Genomic DNA, 19335 nt, shown 5'->3' with positions numbered 1-19335 from the left:
AAACTTGTTAAAAAACCTGTCTTCAGACAAGGGACCTGAAGTGGAGCGACCCGGTGAGGCTCTCGGGGCCCAATTACTAACAGGCACTGAAATTGGTGGTGCAGCGTATCCTCTGACAGTGGATGACCATTTGACTTGTGGTGAAAAAGGCATGAGCCCAAACGGACCCGGTGGCAGCGGAGGCAGATATCTATCTGAGCTACCCAGCGTATATTCTGGTGTGACCCGGGATGCATCACTCATCCTGGGACAGAGGATACACGTTTGGCCGTGGCCTGGGTTTCCGTGCAGGCCACATTGCCCCCTGAGGAGATCTAAGGAGTGGGGCCTAACAAAATCACGGGCGTGTTCAGGCCCTCCGGTATTTTCCCGATAAGCGAAGAAGATGAGGCTTCAAATGTATTCTGGTATGAGGTGAAATGCCCTCTCGGACAAGGTCCACAGTACAAACCTTCCCACAAGAGGCCTCCGAACAGTATCCAGTACCAGGTGAGGCCTCCTCATGGATGTGATCCCCCGTAAAAGACCCTCGGGCCATTGTCTGATTACAGACCCTGACGTGTCCTCGGCAATGGAACTGCTAGGGGTCTTCTCCGAGGCCTCGGAGCGAACCCTGATAACACAGTGGCTAGCCTCAACAGGCCATGGATGGGCCCTCCCGCTTCGGTCGACCCGTGGGAAGGAGTCGCCTTGGTGGCATGCCAAAGAAAATAAAGGCTTACTCACCCTCTTTGACTTGACGTAGGACTTCAGGTGGTCCAGGGGCTTTATCCGGAAGATGTCGTCCCACAATGCCAGTTGACTTCTAAGGGTCTTGTAGGAAAGTGTGCTACAGAGTGCACAGGCATCCCGGTGATGAAGCAGGCCCAAACACTCTAAACAAAAAGTGTGAGAGTCCGCCGCCGAGAACGATATGTGACACTGGGTGCACACGGAGAATCCTGCTTTACCCGGTATAAAACGATAAGGAAGTGGGGGAAGAAGCAACAAAAGAAAATTGAAGCTGCCGTGAGGAAATGGCTGATGAAAAAGAAGAAAGCTTTGTCTGGTGTCTGACTTACTATTGACTAGCTTCTATTGAGCTATGCTGAATGTCTTGGAAATCAGCATTCTTGGTGGCAATTACTTCTGCCCGCTGCATTAGTGAGCTTCAAGCCATATCGGCAGAAGAACCCTATTTCTTATTCCATCAGGACAAAGTGGTCTTAAGGACACATCCGTCCTTCTTGCCTAAACTAGTTTCTAATTTCCACATGCACCAGGAGATAAACTTGCTTGTATTCTTTCCAGACCTCAATTGGAGGCTGATCACACACTACATAACCTGAACGTTCGAAGAGGACTAGGCCTCACAGGTCCTCAGACAGATTGTCTGTCACGTTCATATGGGCAAACCCTGGCAAACGGGCAGCTAAAAGGGCAATCGCTAGGTGGATTGTTTCATGCATTTCCCACGACCATGAGTTTCAAGGCAAGTCACCACCTCAAGGTCTGCACGCGTACTTAACAAGGGCAAGGAGCAGAGCATCAGCTTTTCAACACCACGTGCCCTGGGAGGCTATCTGCAAAGCAGCCAGTTGGGCATCTCCATCAGCTTTTTGCAAGCATTATGTGCTGGACTCTGGCTATTAATGGTTACAGGTGCAAAATGGTGCTAGTATCTATGCATACAAAGGCAGTGCATAACAAGTCAAAACTGTTAACTTTACCAATGCTTGTTTTAACACGTCTTCAGTGAAAGACATGCATAGTGCTTATTAAGAGATCATAGCTGTAACTAAGCTTTAGAAGGGGAGTTTTATTATTGCTTGCTTTCATTGCCTTATAAGAAGTTCGGTAGGGAACTTGGACTGTGTGTGTTTTCAGTCAAAAACGTTCCATCACAACTCCAATTACTTAACATTTACATATCAAAATAGGCACTGCTAATAACAAAGAAACAACTATAAAAAGTAATTTTCCAGTCTTTTCCAAATCAATTCCTGCTCCATCAAGTAAAAGGTGAAGCCCACTTAGCAAAATAGTGCTCCGCTCCTAGTGTGCTGAAAGCACAGTAGATGCATATTTGTCTCTCCTTTTGTTCTACAGGGTGGGCCCTGAAGGAGACATTAGGGGCACTGCGGGTGGTAGAGATGGTAGGAGGTAGAAAGCGCTGCTTTCAGTGCTGTGCCAGCCCGTCTACCTTTTGTGTGAAACCTTTGTGTTTTCTTTGTCTATAATATCACCAAACCTGCTGCCCCTAGAGGCCGCTGAGCTGTAACACATCCTTCATGGATTTCAGCTCTTGTCCTTTGCATTGTATGGCATCACACAGTGCATTTTCATATATGTGTGTTTGCTTGATATCACTCAGAATTCATTCCGTTTGGACATCCAATGGCTGAAGGCAGACTTGTAGAGGCCTGTCTCACTGGCCCAGAGCATGAACAAACATTTACAGAACAAAGACCTATGCCCAGCCCACTTGGGATTGTGCCAACAGTAGCCACCATTTCTTTCAGGAAAGGACGTATGAGGCATCAGAAATGAGAGGCAGACGCAAAGTGGTAATATTCTCAACATTAGACATTTATTTACAGAAAGGGGTTTGAATAAAAGGCCTAACTTTCCACATCCTAACGTGAATGTCCCTGCCTATGAAACTAAAAGTAAAGCAGGCTGATCTTGTGTCCAAACTAATTCTGACCCTCACACGAACATGCACAAGCAAAAAGTGCAAGGTAAATGTTTTGTAGTTCAACTCAACATAAATGTGCAAAACCTCAAATATATAACTTCAAAACAATCCTTGTGTCCATGGGTTGGTTCCCTTCCCGTGGATTGTTTCAGGAAAACTGTTCACAATGTTCTGTGTCAACACCAGTCTCTTGAAGGCAACACAGCTGTCTCTTTTACCTAATACCTTCCTCAGGATGGCAAAACAGATGTTCCTTCCACAGTCCTGGGTGCAATATCGTAAAGAGGAAGTTTCTCCTAGTCTTTCAGAATGGCAAAACAAAATGTCTGTTACACGGCAATGGTTGGAATATGGCAAAGGAAAGTCTTTCCTACTTTTCAGGATGGCTAAACAAATGTCTTTTCTCCCATAGTGATTCAAGTATGGCAAAAGGCAAGTCTTTTCAAAGATTCTGGTTGACAAAATGTTGAATTGAAACAACTTAATATGACCAATTCTCTCTTTAACGCACAAGTTCGAAGTGAGTTTCCCAGGACACACTCCTGCCAGGAAACCTTTTAACTGAAAACTCTTGATATCCAGGTTTACTCTCCTGCCAGGAATCTCACCCTTATGGCTCACACAGATCCCCTGGTGTACTCTCCTGCCGGGTATCTCTTTACAACAAGGTTCACAATATGATACTCTTATCAGGCCTCTCTGCAACATTCACATTCTCCTTAAGTATTTATTTATTTATTTATTTATTTATTTATTTATTTATATAGCGCTGCAGCCCACGGGCATCAGAGCGCATTCCAAAAAGACAGGACATGAGTGAACATAGTACAGGGCAGTGGTAGGACCACACATGTAAGTCAGGTCAGGCAGAATATAAAGGTTTATAGGTGCCTAGCCGGGAATTATTTGAATAAGAAAGTCTTTAGTTGCTTTCTGAAGTATAGATGGGTTTGTTTCCAACCTCAAAGTCACGGGTAGTTCGTTCCATTTAAGGACACCACTGCTCGTGAAGGCCTTGCCTAGACCTTTCATCTTTTTTGCTTGAATTATTTGAAGGAGGCCTTTTTTAGAAGATCTCAGGTTTCGGCTTGGTTCATGCCATTTGAATTGCTTTTTTAAGTATGCAGGGGCTTTGCCATATAGGCATTGATGGACCAGTGTGAGAGACTTGAATATGATTCTCTCTTCAATGGCCAACCAATGCAAGTCTCTTCTGTCACTTGTAATAAAGTATCACACAATAGTACTTCTTCCATAGCACACCTTTGTTGATTTCAGTTGTTACTTATACCAATTTTCCCCATGCTAACATCCCATATATGAGGGGTTGTTCAAGCTCTGTCTGTCAACCTTTCTCTCAATCTCTCTTGGCTCTTGGTAATGCTTGTTCCAAGTTTCCCCCAACTGACATCTTATGTCCGGAGAATTGAACAACTCTTGCTCCTTTGTTTCTCTCACAATCTCTCTTGGCTTATGGTAGTGCTGGTTCCAGGTTTCCCCTAACTGACCTCTCATGTCAGGAGAATTGTACCATAGTTGCCTTAGCTTTTCAGTTCTATTTGGTCAGTATTCGAAATGCCTTTTAAGGAGTCTGCTGATTGGATGAAACGTTAAGCAAATCCCGCAGCGCCACTTCGCCGGATGGCAGAGCCGGCCTATGTGCAAGCCCGTTGTGTAAGGCCACTTGCACATCCTGTCTGGTCCTGTCCGGGCATGGAGGGCGCCTTAAACTCTATCTACAGTAGCGTCAGTGTGACATACGGACGGGCCATGATGCTTGTGGGCAGATCAAGATTTGCTTTACCACTTACTCCAGCGCACACTATGCGCCTTCCACAAAGTAAGGCTCTGAAAGGCTGGTCTGTTAACACCTTTCGGTTTGAGGCTGCCTGAAATTGCGCTCTGCAATCTCTCCTTATATAACTTGACACCATGATCCAAAAGTCGTGTGCTTATCAACCTACCTCAGTGGCCCTCTACTACTCTTCATGCATGCCCGGAGCGGATGGGCATCATCACTACCAACTATTATTTGTACCTATTGCTTTCACCCATTATGCCTGTTTGCCTTCCTGAATTTGCCCCCTGTACCATGAGGTGAGGCTTTGCCAGACTGTGGACACTTATTGTTATTACCTTTTATATATCTTTGCTGCTACTCACCAATTTGACATGGCACCCCCCTGCTGTCTATGTTACCTATCTTGTCTGCAATTTACCTATTTCACCTGCCAGCCCTATGCTGTTTATGTAACCTATACCTTGTGCACATACCTACCTTGTCTCATATGCTTATGCACGCCTGAAGTAGCCCCCGTACCATGAGGTGTGGCTTTGCCAGTTTGTGTGCTCACTCATTTTGTCTCCTGCGCTGGTTTGCATGCCTGTTATAGCACCCCGCACCATGAGGCGAGGCTTGACTATGCGTTTCTGTACCACCTACTATTACACTGTAACCCCTACGTTTTCTTGCACTTTATGAACTGTACCATACCGTTTGTGTCATTAGCACCCTGATGCCTCAGTGTTTGGTGCACCAAAATAAATGCAAAAATAAATACACTCTTTAATGTGTTTGCATGTCCCAGGCCCCCTACACTTCTAGTCTGCCTCACCGGTTCACTGTGCGGCTGCTGTGATGTGCTTGTGAGGGTCCAGCTTCCCCTTCTGGGCAAAGACCAGAGTCTCATTAGGTCTCTGCACCGGCTTGCGTGTCCTTTGCCGCCAAGACCTACGCAGCTCTGCAGGACAGCCTCGCTGTGCACCATTTGCTTTCTCTTCCCCGTTGTTCTTCTTCTCTGGTCTCAAACACCACCAATCTGCTTGTCGCAGACGTCTCTCATTAGCCCATGGCACTTTGTGGGATTTCCTCTGCCACTGGTCTCGCTTCCTGCTCTGCGCACTCTGCAGCCTTCCTTCTTTGTTCCCCTTGCTGCAGGTGATCTGGGGATTTAAAGGTCCCACACAGCTGACTAGGTTTGTGACAATTAGACTGCACATTTCCTCCACATTAACTCCTTACTCCTCTTCCTCGTCACAGTACCTGAGGCGTTCTGGGACATGGAGTCCCAGGAAGTTTCAACTGATTTTCTGATTTTAATTCACAGTGTTGAACAGTTGCATTTAAATACAATCGCCATTAACATCAGATGTTTCAGATGTTTTAGGTTTACCATGTACGCATGAAGACTGAACAGGGTTTTGTTTAAGCAAAGTGGCTTTCAGAGCATTACAATTAGATGGTTTTCAATAAGACAGCTGGCCATTAAAAACTCCAGAATGAAGGGATTTGCCACCATTCTCCCCAGACAGCCATCTCCACCCTTGTGATCCACCCTCAGAATACCACGTCCAGTACTTTAGGTTGGGGATCAGTGATGACTCAGCAGGATTCATCACAGACGCCAGGTGCATTCCTAGGTCAAGTGGCACAAAGTAACTTGTTCTGTTCCGCTTGTCTGGGCTCTCACTAGATCCAAGAATCACATGAAAGACCTACGACAGCACAGTTTTTATTGATGTAGTTTGACACATGTATTTGCAGTGCATGTGTTCTACACAATAGAAGCGCTGCTAGAACGTAACATATTTTTACTTCAAAAAGGTTTGCATCACATCAGCATGTTGTTGTGAAACAACGTAAGACTCACAGTTGGACAGAGTCGAAACGCGGACATACATATCTAATGTATTATAGGGTAAAATTGCACTCCTAATGACACCTGTTTAATGTTGCTGGTTGCTATAGGCTAAAACGATGCTTTCAACAATTTGGTGGTAACACACTTGCAACAGACCTCTCACTGGTTCACTAGAGAAAGCAAAAGACTATGGAGGTTGTATTCATTAGGCCCCAAAAGCGGCCAAGCAAAACATGGAAGTGTTAGCTTGAATTCTAGTTTCCACGAGGCAACTGGGGAATTCATGTAAACACAACAACACAACTAACAGTCGGTGATAATCTTCCTGTCTAGGACTCAAAATGTAGTAGCAGGAATTCATTCTGGGGATCAGAGGCATTGCTGGGGAGGGAGGATGAGGGGACTATAGACCTTGGTCGTTTGGTTGTAGCCCCAGATAGAAGCTCAGGGGCTACAACCAAAACGCTAGCTGGCCCCGAGTCCGACATTCCTGACATTAGTGTAGCCCCAGATCTTTTCCAGACCTAGCAACACCCCTGCTGGGGATCAAGTGAAACCCTGCCAAGCTTATATCGTGCCTACCTATTGTCAAGCGAGAGGTTCAGATGTTCAATGTCTCCCTGCTTCAGGAGCCAAGCTTTTAAGAGAAGCAGGTCGCATGGTGAGTGGCGACTGTGCCCAGGCTCAGACTGGCCTATAGGGCAATGCCCAAAACCAAAATGCTAATGTGGGCTAGTTTTTTGGGACAACGTGGGCCACTTTTTTGGCCAATGTGGGGACCAGTTTGTTGAGTTAATTCACCATGTGGCTAGTAGTTTTGACCATTGTAACTGAATACATATTCTTTAAAATGCACAATGTGCATCACATTATCAAAAAATCTCCCCCTTTTGTACTTATCAAACAGTCTGTCACAAAAGGAATGAATTGCCACGTGCAACTGTGGCCAACTTTTTAATTGGTGCCCAAGACAATGTTCTGCCTCAGTCCGCACCTGATTGGGCCTTCCTTTGCAGAGATGATGTCCCACCCCTGAGACAGCTGGTCATTTGTGTTTGGCCAGGGACTGTACTTCCATAAACAGACCTTGTCAGGATCATAGGAAGGCAAGCACAATCAGACTGCAATGGAGGCTCTGCGTGATCTTGCAGATGACCTTGCAAATGACTGGGTTGGGGGGAACCCAAAAATGGACTTTCCAAAGCAGTAAACCAGAAAAAGTTCTGCGATGATGTCCTGACCGATTTAAGGTGTGTGACAGACAGGCCAGACAGCATGATACTTTAGGGGCATTGTGTAGTGTCAAAACATGCAGCATTGCAGCCGCTTCGGCAGTCGCACACTGCCAAGTTGTGCAGGAGGGAGGTCTTGGTATTGCGTCTGCTAGCAAGAATCCCTCTTGAAAGGCGCTGTGCTTTGAAAACATCTCTCTAGTTTTTCTTGCAAGAGAACAAGGAAGAAAGACATGTTTGCCAAAGGCAATGTAAGGCTTATTTTATGACTGATGCGAAAAACTAAGACAGCGGAGTCCAGGGGTGTTGCTAGGTCTGGTAAAGACCCGGGGCTAAGCTGATGTCAGAACTGTTGGGACTGGGGGCTAGCTAGCCTTTTGGCTGTAGCTCCTGAAATTCTATCTGGGGCTACAACCAAAAGATCAGGGGCTATAGCCCCCTTAGCCCCCCCCCTAGCAACGCCCTTGGCGGAGTCCCATTTAAGACCAAGAACTTTACGCCAAAAAAGTAGAAATCATATTGTTAAAATTAAACCTGCCACTTAGGTTACAAATATTACAGGGGCTACGGTATAATCTAGAGCCCTTTATCAAGTGGTGAGACACTGCACCAATGCCATTACCCCACCCGATCAGTGGCGTGGGTGGGGTGTAGCATGAATGACCAGCCCCCCCTCACTGCCCCAGTGTCCCAGCTGCAGTTCATGCCACGCTTCAGGAATGTGCAGGCCTGTTTGACAGCTCATGAAAGTGCATATTTGCTTGCTCGAAGCACAAACATGTGTTCAACTTTTTTTTGTAAAAGTAACAATGTTGTCGCTGTCAAAATACTTTATTTGCTTCTACAGTGGAGCCAGTGGTTGAAGTGAGCCTGAGCGGTCGGGAGCGGTGCTCCTCTACTTTTTTTAAATTACCTTGTACAGCTCCTATATTTTTACTTTAAAAAGAAACCGTTCCGGAATGTTCTTTTAAAATAAAAGTGTAGGAAGAAGTTGAAACCTTCACTTTCAGTGCACTGCACTGAACGCTCTCTTAAGCATCAGTTGCAAGTGTTTGGGGGGTGTATTGTGTGTGTGGGAGGGGTTGTGGCAATGGGGTTTGTGGGGAGCAGGGGCAGGCCAGCAGGGAACATAGCTCCACTACTTCTTATTGAATCTAGATTCATGTTAGTGTATAGCTCATGTATTGAATCGAGACGACTATTAGTATGTAGGCAAGGTATTCAATCTATGTGGATATCAGAGTGCAGTAGCCAATGTATACAATTGGGTGCATTCAAAGTGTAGCCAATGTACTGTATATTGGCACATTTTAGCCAATGTATTGAATCTAGGTGAATTATGAAGTCTCTACATCATTTGCTTCAAAAGTAAAAAAACCTCTGTTCTATCTGGCAGGCACATCTAAGCTGCCATTTGCAGGTCAATGACACAGTGAAATCGTTATATGACTAACTTAGATTGGTAAAACCGTTGTTACCACTGATCTCACCTAAAGATCATCCCCTGGTTGTCGCACTGGTTAATTCCAGGCTCGACTATTGTAGTGGTCTTCTAATGGGAGTTCGGAAGAAGCAAATCCAGCGTTTGCAGGTAGCGCAGAATTCAGCCGTCAGGCTGATTTTTTCAATACCACGCTGTTCACACATCTCTCAACCTCAGAGAGACCTCCATTGGTTACCCGTACAACAGAGGGTGCTGTTTAAGACCCTTTGTCTGGTCTTTAGGTGCATCCAAGGGACTGCCCCAAGATATCTGCTGTCAAAAATCTCGGCCTATCACACCGGAACGCTGTCTGCGATCATCACAACAGCTATTGTTGGTTCCCCACTCAAATTCTGTGATATGGATAGACTCTTCTCTTATGCAGGGCCAAGAGCTTGGAATGCCCTACCCTACGAACTTCGCAACATCAAGTCCCTGTTGGACTTTAGGAAAAAACGGCAAATGTATTACGATGCTGGCTTTCTGGTTCTGTGCTGTTTTTACATCTGTGCCCAGATGCAATCTTTTTTGCTCACATGTGGATATACGCTCTATAAATGCCAAAATACATACATACATATTTAAAGTGCAGCCAATGTATTTTTCGCTGTACTCACTGCTGCCTCACGCTGATGCGGAAATGCCACCTGCAGCCGTGGTTCGAAGTGTAAATGAAGTCCTCTGTGATCTGCATTTCATTCGGTTGCCAGACTAGTGGGGGCGGGGGGGGTGTCCAGAAAATAGGGTCCTCTGCCCCTTTGGAAGCCAGTATTCATTTTTAACGGGAATGTCTGGCGGTCCTTATGTCATCCTATCTATGTTAACTCTAAACATCCTCCTGTGCCTTGACGCAGATATTGCGATCAGTCAACCAAGCCCTTTAGCCCCCCTTTGCCAGGTTCTGGAAAGCATTCAAGGTTTTTGCTGCAGAATCAACACTGCAGATAATTTTTTTCCCTGCAGATTTTTCCTCAACATGCCGGGGGTAGGTTTGGGTGGGACAAAGGGGCATGGGGGTGGGTGGGTGGGTAGTGAAGAAGGTAAGGAGGGATGTGGAGGGACACCCCCCTCCATTTTTCAGGGGTGTAACAAATCAGTAGAAAAAGTGCAGTAAAAGATACGGTGAAATTTGTTTTCGGTAAAAACACATGGAACCTTCTGGAATACCCTGCCAGTCTCCCATCATCACTATCTGGCACTTCCTTTGTACCGGGAAGGTCCTAACATTTTTTCTCTTCCTAATAAGGTGGGGTGCATTCTAAGTTACTGCTCTACATTTTGAGCATTGTTCTTATTGATTTATTGTTTATGGTGGTCCAGTAGTTTAGTGTATTTTTTCTTCAGAGAAATGTTTTATTGTTCGGGTCACTAAGCATTATAGAGCGTGAGAGAGCGAAAGAGATCCAGAAAGTTCCGCTATTAACTAGTCATGTGAGAAGCTGCATGCGACAGCGTAGGAGGTCTACACAACACATGGTCCTAGAAAGAAGATGACCTTGAAGGACCTCATATGAAGACTTGTAGGGTGGGGAAGGGAGGTAGGCAGAATCCCATATCTTCTAACAGGTCTGTCACAAGCAATTACATTTCCATGCTCGTGGGTCAGGGATTCAAGTGTGTGTGTGTGTGTGTGTGTGTGTGTGTGTGTGTGTGTGTGTGTGTGTGGACCAATGCAGGGAGTGGGTGTGGTGGTGCGCAGAGGAATGGCATGCACAAATAGTGACCTCACTGTATGAGAGCGGGGGACTTGCTTTGTACTACAGCCTTTGCATGTAAGACACCTGAAGAAAGCACGTGTGACATTATGATGGCAAAAAGGGATTTTCACATTGCCCACAAAGTTTACGCAGTTGTGCCAGAAATGTGTTCCCCGTGGCCCTTTTTGGCGGGTCAACTATTTCATAGCACCTATGCACAACCAGCAAAGAACCTTTGGGGAGGAGATGTGTACAGTCTAGGCCACGGACATGCTGCGGAGCCATCTTCATGTGCACTACTCTCCTGCCATTTTATAAAGCCGTCCAAGGACAACATACCTTCCGTTTTTGCAGGACCCGGCCCTTCTCGATGACCACGACCGATGGTGCCCGCTTCAGTGTGCTTTTTGCTGAGGCTGCTCGCTTCAGGACAGTGCTTGGGTGTGTTCCCTGCAGAGGAGATCAGAGAGGTGGATTATGGGACCGCTTAGTCTCCCGGCTTCATCCCCAAGGTCCACCGGGGACCACCCTAAGCGAAACACTATTACCACTGCAGAATTGTAGAAAATGAGACTACAAACATGAGGCCTCTCTATTGCATCTCTCTCAGCCTTATCTCAAATTCCGTCTGAGGTCACTTGGTATACTGGCTATCAGCCATGTTTCACATGTATCGGGTAATATTGTCCCCATGTATAACGTCCCCCTACATATAGTCACCGGGAAACGGCATAAGCAACATTATATATGGGGACAACATATGAGGTAAATGGGAGCACGGGTTGCGGGGTGTGTCCCCCGCTCCATTTTTTTAAAATAATGGCGTCATTTCTTGTGGGGACATTATCACATGGAACTGTGATTATCACATGAAGCCGGACTGATGCAGAGAAGAAAAACAAAAGGACTTATTCACACAGCCACTTGTAACGGCCTTCTAATAGCCACTAATTCTGGCATGAATTATTAGGAGACTGCAATTGCTATAGAAGTTGATATAAAACTGGAATATACAGCAGCAATTACAATTAATACATCTTCAAACATATGCACAGGATCCACCACAAGAGCATGCATAATCCTATCACGTATACCTGAACCAGATAAAGTCATGCTGCGGAGGACCATATGTAGGATATGATATGATATGGCATTTATAACGTGCCTGTACACAAGTGTTTAGTGTAGGATAGGGCAAACGCTTCACTGTCCTGCCAAGAAAACCCACCAAACAGACAGAAATTATGATAATGGAAGCTTTGATATTTGCGCTGCCACTTCTAAGGAAATGTGGTAATTCAAGGAAGGCATAGGGGTTATGAGTTAATATTTGTTACCATCTAACTAATTTATGTTACTAGAATTTGATAACCGGAGGCAAAACTGTGATATTGGGTTCATGAACGACAATGCTCGGTGTGCTCACCTGTCATTAATGCAGCCTCATTGATCACTCCCCACTATCTAGTATCATATCCTATCACCCGCCCCCGCCCCTTTCCTTTTCAGATCCACCAGAGCGCCATGGGACCACTCCGGCGGTGATAGTGCGCGGTACAAATATCCTTTAACATTGACACGTTCTTAGAAATAAGATGGTATGTCTATGTTTGGTGTAAAAGCACAAACAATCCGTTCCGTGCCAGTATAGAGAGGGGTAATCTTTTTCTCACCCTTTTATTATTGTTGCTATCCACTCCCGTTTTTGAGAAATTGATCCCCCATAGATAAAAAATTGGGAGTCTACCTTATTTTAGATGGTCATAGTTCCTGCCAACTGACAACCATTCAGTATAAACAGTGCTCCAGTCACGAGGCTAGACACCCTTCATGGAACAAGGAGACCTAGAGTAAAGTAATCCAGCCGGTCCTGCTAAGTGAAAGGGGGGGGCAGTGTTGTTCCTATGAAAGAAGTGTGGACAGCGCAGAACTCAATAATACTTAACCGCCGGCTGCTGCTTCGAAAGACATGCTCCAGCAGAACTTCAGAGTCGAGAATCTTCTTCAACTGCTTCATTCCTGGCATTGAAAAGGCTATGCAGCAGACAGCCGTATTTGTTAAGTCACTGTCTGTATGCTCGATGCGCATCCTGCTCACATATGGTACACGGCACCATTTAGACATTTGCTATTCCCCAAACAGTGATGGACACAGGATTCAAAAATTCCCAGGAAAACACACAAGATGTAAATTCAGAAGTGAATCCCAGGCATAAGCTACAAATGGACTGCAAAGCGTGGGGAATTATTGGCTGCAATAGACATTTGTACTGCACCCATAATGGGGAGATTCAGCACGCGGGTGTTGGCTGGGATCGGCTACTCACGCACGAAGGAAGACACGGAGCCGGAGAGGAGTATAACCTTCTTTATTGTGAAAGTAATAGGAACTAACTAACTTCTGAGCTTGCTCACTCCTCCCTCTCTCCAGGGTCACTCTCAAGGCCCACCTTGCTTGGCAGGCCCATGACTTAAAGGCATAGTTTCTGGTAACACCACCCCCGGACAAATGTTCAAACCTCGGTCGCTCATGTCTCCCTCCCCTGAGCGATCGCCCGTGTCTTCTTCTTGATTCGCATCCCCTCTCGGTGGGATCCACAGGTCATCTCGTGGCTCTCTCGACATCGGGTCCGGCTCCGGCGGGGGAGACTCAGTATTCTCCCTTTTGAAGTAGTGTTTAAACAAGGAGCTGTTCCTCGTGACCCCCTTTTCATCATTGCGGGCCATCACCATCATCCCTTTGATCGCCGTGACGCTCATGGGGCTCGAGGCGAATCAGGAGTCGGTCTTCTTCGTCGTGGGCTGTTTGACATGGACATCGTCTTTGATCTGGAAGACCTTGGGTTTCGCCCAACGCCTAGTGTTCGACTCTTGCTTCGCTCATTCTTTTGTTTTAGCGTCCCTCTGAGCCACGTCTGCGTCAGCATCCCCTGGGGTCGAGGAGGCTCTCACAATTCGTGTTTGGACGTCATACCAAACTATCCGTTCTGCTGGGGTCCTATTTGTGGCCTTGTGCAGGGTATTTTTATTGTCCCGCAGTAGCCGGCAGAGGGCCTGGTCTGGGTTGGTGGCCTCGATGCGAGCCCTTTGGAGCGTTTTCTTTATTGAGGCCATAAAGCGCCCTGCCATGCCATTCGCTTGGGGCCACCGGGGAGTTATTTTCATATGCTTCAATCCCAGGTGTTCCTCGAACTCATGCCCATTGAACGGTGGACCATTGTCTGACTTGATGACCCTTGGGATGCCCCATTCACTGAGCACTTCATCCAGGCTAGCTGCTACTTGCAGAAAAGCTGTGCTGGTAAGTCTCTTGACAATGGGGAACCTAGAGTATTCGTCAATGAGAAGAAGGAAGAATTCCCCTGACTCCAGTGGCCCATAGAAGTCAACGGCCACTCTCTCCCATGGCCTCTCCGGGGTCTGTGTGTGTTGCAAGGGTACTGGGGGCTCAGCTTGGTGGTGCACTGACAGGCCAGACAGTTCTTAATCCATTCATCCACCAGCGAACCCTGGAACGGGAACCAGACGTGGCAGCGGAGTTGTCTTTTCATATTTTCGGCTCCCCGATGTCCTTCGTACACCGTCCTGACTACATCGGCTCGGAGAGTGGCGGGGATGATGATTCTGCAGCGTCGCAGGAATATGGTGTGGTCCTTAACGGCCAGTTCAACTTGCACCCTTGCAGTGTTTCTATCTCCTCCTTGCACACCCCCGGGTGGGCCAAAATTGCTTGTCGGTAGTCCTTCCATTTGTTGGAGGTTGTCAGACTGATGGCAAGGGAGATCGTCAGGTCAGCAGCAGATGCAGCTGCAAACGTGTCCAGAGAGAGAGCTGGCAGCAGTGCCGTGGCAGCCACGTAGTCAATGTAGGCAACATCACCAGCTCGTGTGACAGGAGGGTCCGTGGGGTGGTGGGACAGGTAGCCCGCGGGGTTCAGGTCACCCCCAGGCCGGTGTATGATGTCGTAATCATACTCCTGTAGTCTGATGCCCCACCGCTCTATCCTCGGGGGCATCTTCGTCCGTGGGTTGCCAAACAACGACAACAGTGCCTGGTAACCAGTGTGAATATTTTCCCAATAATAAAGTTGTGAAAGTGTTCCACAGGCCCAGACGGCAGCGAGGCTCTCCTTCTCGGCCTGGGAGTAGGCAGACTCTGGCGTGAACAGAGCCCTGCTGGCGTACGCCACGATGTGTCTGGGGTTGATGTCCGCACCACTTGTCTGCGCTACAATGGCGGCCATGCCAACAGGGCTGGAATCCACCATTATCTCTATGTGCCAGGATGGGTTGAAATACGCATGGCGATGGGCCTCAGTCAGGGCTTTCTTGATGGACACGAATGCCTGCTGGCACGCCAGGGACCACTCGTACACAGCCTCCTTTTGTAATAACCTCCTGAGCTGTTCAGTTATCGAGGTGTAGTGCGTGAAGTATCTTGCGCAGTATCTCCAAAAAGGATTGTATGTCAGCTACCTGTCTGGGTTCTTTAAGTTTGGTGATGGTATCCACCTTCTCCAGGTCAGGCATCATCCCCTCGCCCGAGAAGATGTGGCCGAAGAATTTTAATTTTGTTTTACTGAACCGACACTTGTCAATGTTGAGCGTCAGGCCTGCATTCTGGACTGCCTCACAGGTGGTTTCGGATCAGTCCCTCGTGGGTAGCGAATGTCATTATCCCCCTGGAGTCAAGATGCAGTTCCAGTTGGTTATATCCCTGTATCAGGTCGAGTTAGGAGAACATGCAAGCATTGTTAAGTTGCACAATCATGTCCTCAATGCACGGACCCAGATGTCTCTGCCTCTGGATGGCGGTGTTGGCCACCCTCATGTCGACGCACAGCCTTAGCCCTCCTCCTTCCTTCGGTACAATGACAAGTGGTGAGACCCACAGGGTGGGTCCAGTTGCTGGCTCAATGATGCCGGCGGAGAGTAGTTGGTCGAGCTCTCTGGAGACTGCTTCTTGCAGGTGGAATACGACTCTCCTGGGATGTTGCGAGACCAGTCTCACCGAGGGGTCAATGTGGAACTTGATAGGTGGTCCTCTAAGTCTTCCCAACCCTGTGCACAGTTGGGGGAACATTTCCATGATGTCGCTTTTAGGCAGAATCCTGTGCAGTTCCCTTAGGGAGCACTACCGAAGATTAAGACTACAGGTATGAGAAATAAAATCCCCTTTGGTATCAGTCTGCACCACAAAGATTTAGTTGGTAGCTGTGGCCAAGCAGTCAGGCTTATTTCAAGAGGGAGATGAGCAGTATTCAGGGTTTACACAATGGGGCTACAGTACTATGGCACAAGGAAACACTGACCAAAGCTTTGTATTATAAAGAATATATATATTTATTTTACACACTTCTAGTTCAACACATAAATCACAGTTTTTAAAGCAAGTTAAAATCAGTCAGGAAAAGTATACACAACTCCCTAGTTAAATTGTAGACAAGTTTGAGCAAGAGTGAAAACTGAGCAAAACGGCACAGTGAAAACCAAACACAAATGGCACTCTATCAATTTCTCACAAGGGAGGGAAAGAACAAGTTATACAGGAATATACTCTTATTCACGCTAGCAACACTTCCCAATAAGACTGTGAACAACTTTAGGCAACGTAGTACTTTAGCATGTATAATACTTAGGTGAAAACCAAGCAAAATGGCACTTCACAAGTTTAAAAAGTGGGAAGGAAGAGGTGGTTATAAGAGTTTGGTGCACCAATACATTTCTAGGTGAGAAGCAATCTAGAGAAGGCAGTTGTAACATATTTAGCCAGAGTCAATAGGCCTGTGCCAGAGTCAGTGGTACAGGGCAAAGAGCCCAGGAGTAAAATGTTCTTGTAGCTGCAGTCAAGTCTTTGTTAAACGATTCGAAAAGGTGGTTGCAGAGGGTGAAAGACAATGTTAGATGATAGGGGCGGCCAGCCCAACAGGTAGGTTAAGGACTTAAAACACCTTATAGCACTACCAAACGAAAAGGGAGTCCTGGTGGAACAAAGTACCTTAAAATGAAGAAGAGGCTCCTGCGGTGGCGGTTGTTCCTGGCAATTCCGGAGATCCAGCAGAGGAAGAGAGACTCTCGTCGTGGAGGAAGGTTCGAGTTACTGCACTGCCCAGGGATGCAACCAGCCGCGGTTCTGCCAAACGAAATGAAAGGTACGCTCCTTTAAATCGCGGTCTGGGTGGACGGGTGCCTGGCTATCCGGTCTCCGAGTGCAGGGCACTGGCAATTCGACCAAGGCAGGCTTGGGAAGGCGATTGGCAAACTGGTTGGCCCCACCAGCTCAAGGGAAGAAGGCTGTTGCAGTTGAAGATCTTCTCTCGTCGTGTGGAGAAAAGTGGTGAGACGCTGCAGCAGGGCTTCACCAGTGGTTCAGTTGTTGCCAATGTATTTGGCTTCTCTCCTCTTCGGCTTCTTAGTTCCAGTGGCGACGTCTTGCTCTTCCAGTCCTTAGGACCCTGCTTTTATGCAAAAAGATCCCCATTCATACAGCCTAGCTGTCACTCACACAGTGGAGTGGTCATCCTGGCGGGAGACCCTCCAACCTATCAGGGCAGAGTGCCACATGGATTGCTGAGCCAACCCTGTCCAGGGGTCCTACTCCCCCCTCCCACACAATGGGTCCACCCCAGACACAGTGGCGCTGAAAGGAGGGCTTCTTGGCAGAAGCCTGCCAAAAGGACGAACAAAGGATCCCGACCTGGGTTAGGATTTTAGAGAGACATGAGAAAGAATTTATATAAAAGTGCTGGCAAATAAAACCTACCAGAGTAAAGTTAATATAAAAATAAACCGGCGGTATGTTAGAGGCTGTCAGTAAATGTTGTAGCCTCGAACAATGGGAAAATCCCCTAGGAAAATATTTGCGGTCGAATATTTTTGGTAGTAACCACTGCCACCAGCCAGAAACTTTGGAGAGAGGGACTGTACGGTACCCTCTCGAAAATGAACATAGGGAAAAAACTATTAACCCTTTCCAGTACCTCCATAGTAAGATGGGTTGTACTGGTTTTGTTCATAAAGAGTCACTAGTAAAGTAGTCAGTCCCAGGGTATGGAGTCAATGTTTGGGGGTCGCTACGACACCCCTGTGTCACTGCATGGAGGGTGCTGTGTAACACATGTGGATAAAGATGGTTCCTATGAGGGTGAGATAAACCCCATAGACATTAAACACAAAAATAGCCTCGAACACACATAGCAAATATGCCTAAGAGTGGTAAAAAGAGTCTCACTCTTAGCAGGAGAAAAAAACAAACCCTTCAAATCGAGCAAAGCTGCTGGGGGGCTTTATAGGTAAGGGAAATTAGCCATAGAATGAGAATTCTCCCTAACAGTCGCTTTTGGAGATGAGGGTATGGGTGTTGTCAGCGGCAATGGCTTCTATGTTGTCATCCCGCCATTGGTCGACGGCAGTGGATGTGATTACGTCATCTGCCCGAGCAAGAATGTCTGAGTCCCAGGCATGAAGCTGTGTGGTAACTGAGGAGGCACCAGCCTTTTGTGGGACATCTAATGATGTGGATGGTTGTGTCCGTTTGCCGTCCATTAAGGAGGAGACGGTGCCTAAAATGGCAGATGATATGATATGGCATTTATAACGCACCTATAAACAAGTGTTTCGAGGCGCGACGAGGCAAGGGAGGGGACACAGGGGGAAGACAGACCACAATCTTACTAGGCCAGGTGTCATTCAGATTGTGCAAGAGCATGGGAAGGGGGAAAGGGAAAAGTGCGTGGGGGAAGCGAGGGGGGGGAGTGCAGTACATGGGAAAGTAGAATAATAAGATAAATAAAAACAGCCAGATGGTGGCAAGTGCAAGATAAGATAAGTGCTGATAGGGGGACTGTAGGGATACAGAATAACAGTCCCCAGGTGCGGGGTTGTCAGGGAGGCAGTCAGTGGAGTAACTTTGCTGAAAAAGTTGGTGGGGACAGAAAAGGTGCCCCAGCCAAATGAATGGGGACAAAATGGTGTGCCATGAAAGTTGGGGGGGACAAACACCCCTGCCCCCCCCTAAAATTACGCCCATGGAGGCAGTGCAGGTGTGCAATTGGTGTGGCCTGGGCCCGAGAGACCAGAAAGGGTGGCCAGGTAACCAGTGCAGTTTCAGCCAGGAATTCAACAGGGGAGAGAAGGCAGAAGCAAAGAGGATGGTTTTGAGGTGCTTCCGGAACCGAGAGATGGTTCTCCTCAAGTTTCATGGAAGCGGGAAGGCTGTTCCAGAGGGAGGCCCCTGCCGAAGAGAGAGATCTACCACCAACTCGTTGCTAGGAGAAGCAACTGACCCTGAGGGACTTGGAGGAGGATGAGCGAAGAGCTAGAGAAGGAAGATATTTGGGAAGAGAGAGTTGAAGGTATTGCGGCCCCAGAAGGCCTTGTGGACAATGCAGAGGGTTTTGAACTTAATCCTCGCATCCACTGAAAGCTGTTAAAGTATGTATCTCGGGGTCGCTGCGTACCTGTTTGCCTGGTCGATGGTCTCGAATTGGCTGCCAGGCTGTCTGTTGAAACTCTGATGAACTTGTGACACGGAGAACCGGCCCGACTCCAACCCGGTATGGGGACCGGGCTGAAGGTGAACCTGCTCCCAACGTCACGAGGCGCTT

The 19335-nt window shown here is 47.3% G+C and overlaps 1 protein-coding gene across 1 annotated transcript in view; it reads right to left on the bottom strand.

Annotated features, from left to right (window-relative positions):
- The window catches only part of LOC138491297 (actin filament-associated protein 1-like 2), a 341208-nt gene that overhangs the window by 26987 nt on the left and 294886 nt on the right, over positions 1–19335 (bottom strand). Inside the window, exon 16 of the mRNA XM_069617735.1 lies at positions 11070–11180. Within this exon, the coding sequence (XP_069473836.1) occupies positions 11070–11180 (111 nt within the window). The remainder of the gene's footprint in view (positions 1–11069; positions 11181–19335) is intronic.

This window comes from Ambystoma mexicanum, chromosome 10 (genome assembly GCF_040938575.1).
Source record: "Ambystoma mexicanum isolate Mex_15411 chromosome 10, UKY_AmexF1_1, whole genome shotgun sequence".
Classification (NCBI taxonomy): Eukaryota; Metazoa; Chordata; class Amphibia; order Caudata; family Ambystomatidae; genus Ambystoma; species Ambystoma mexicanum.
Note: the sequence above shows the minus strand (reverse complement) of the source record. Positions and strands in the feature narration are given on the sequence as shown.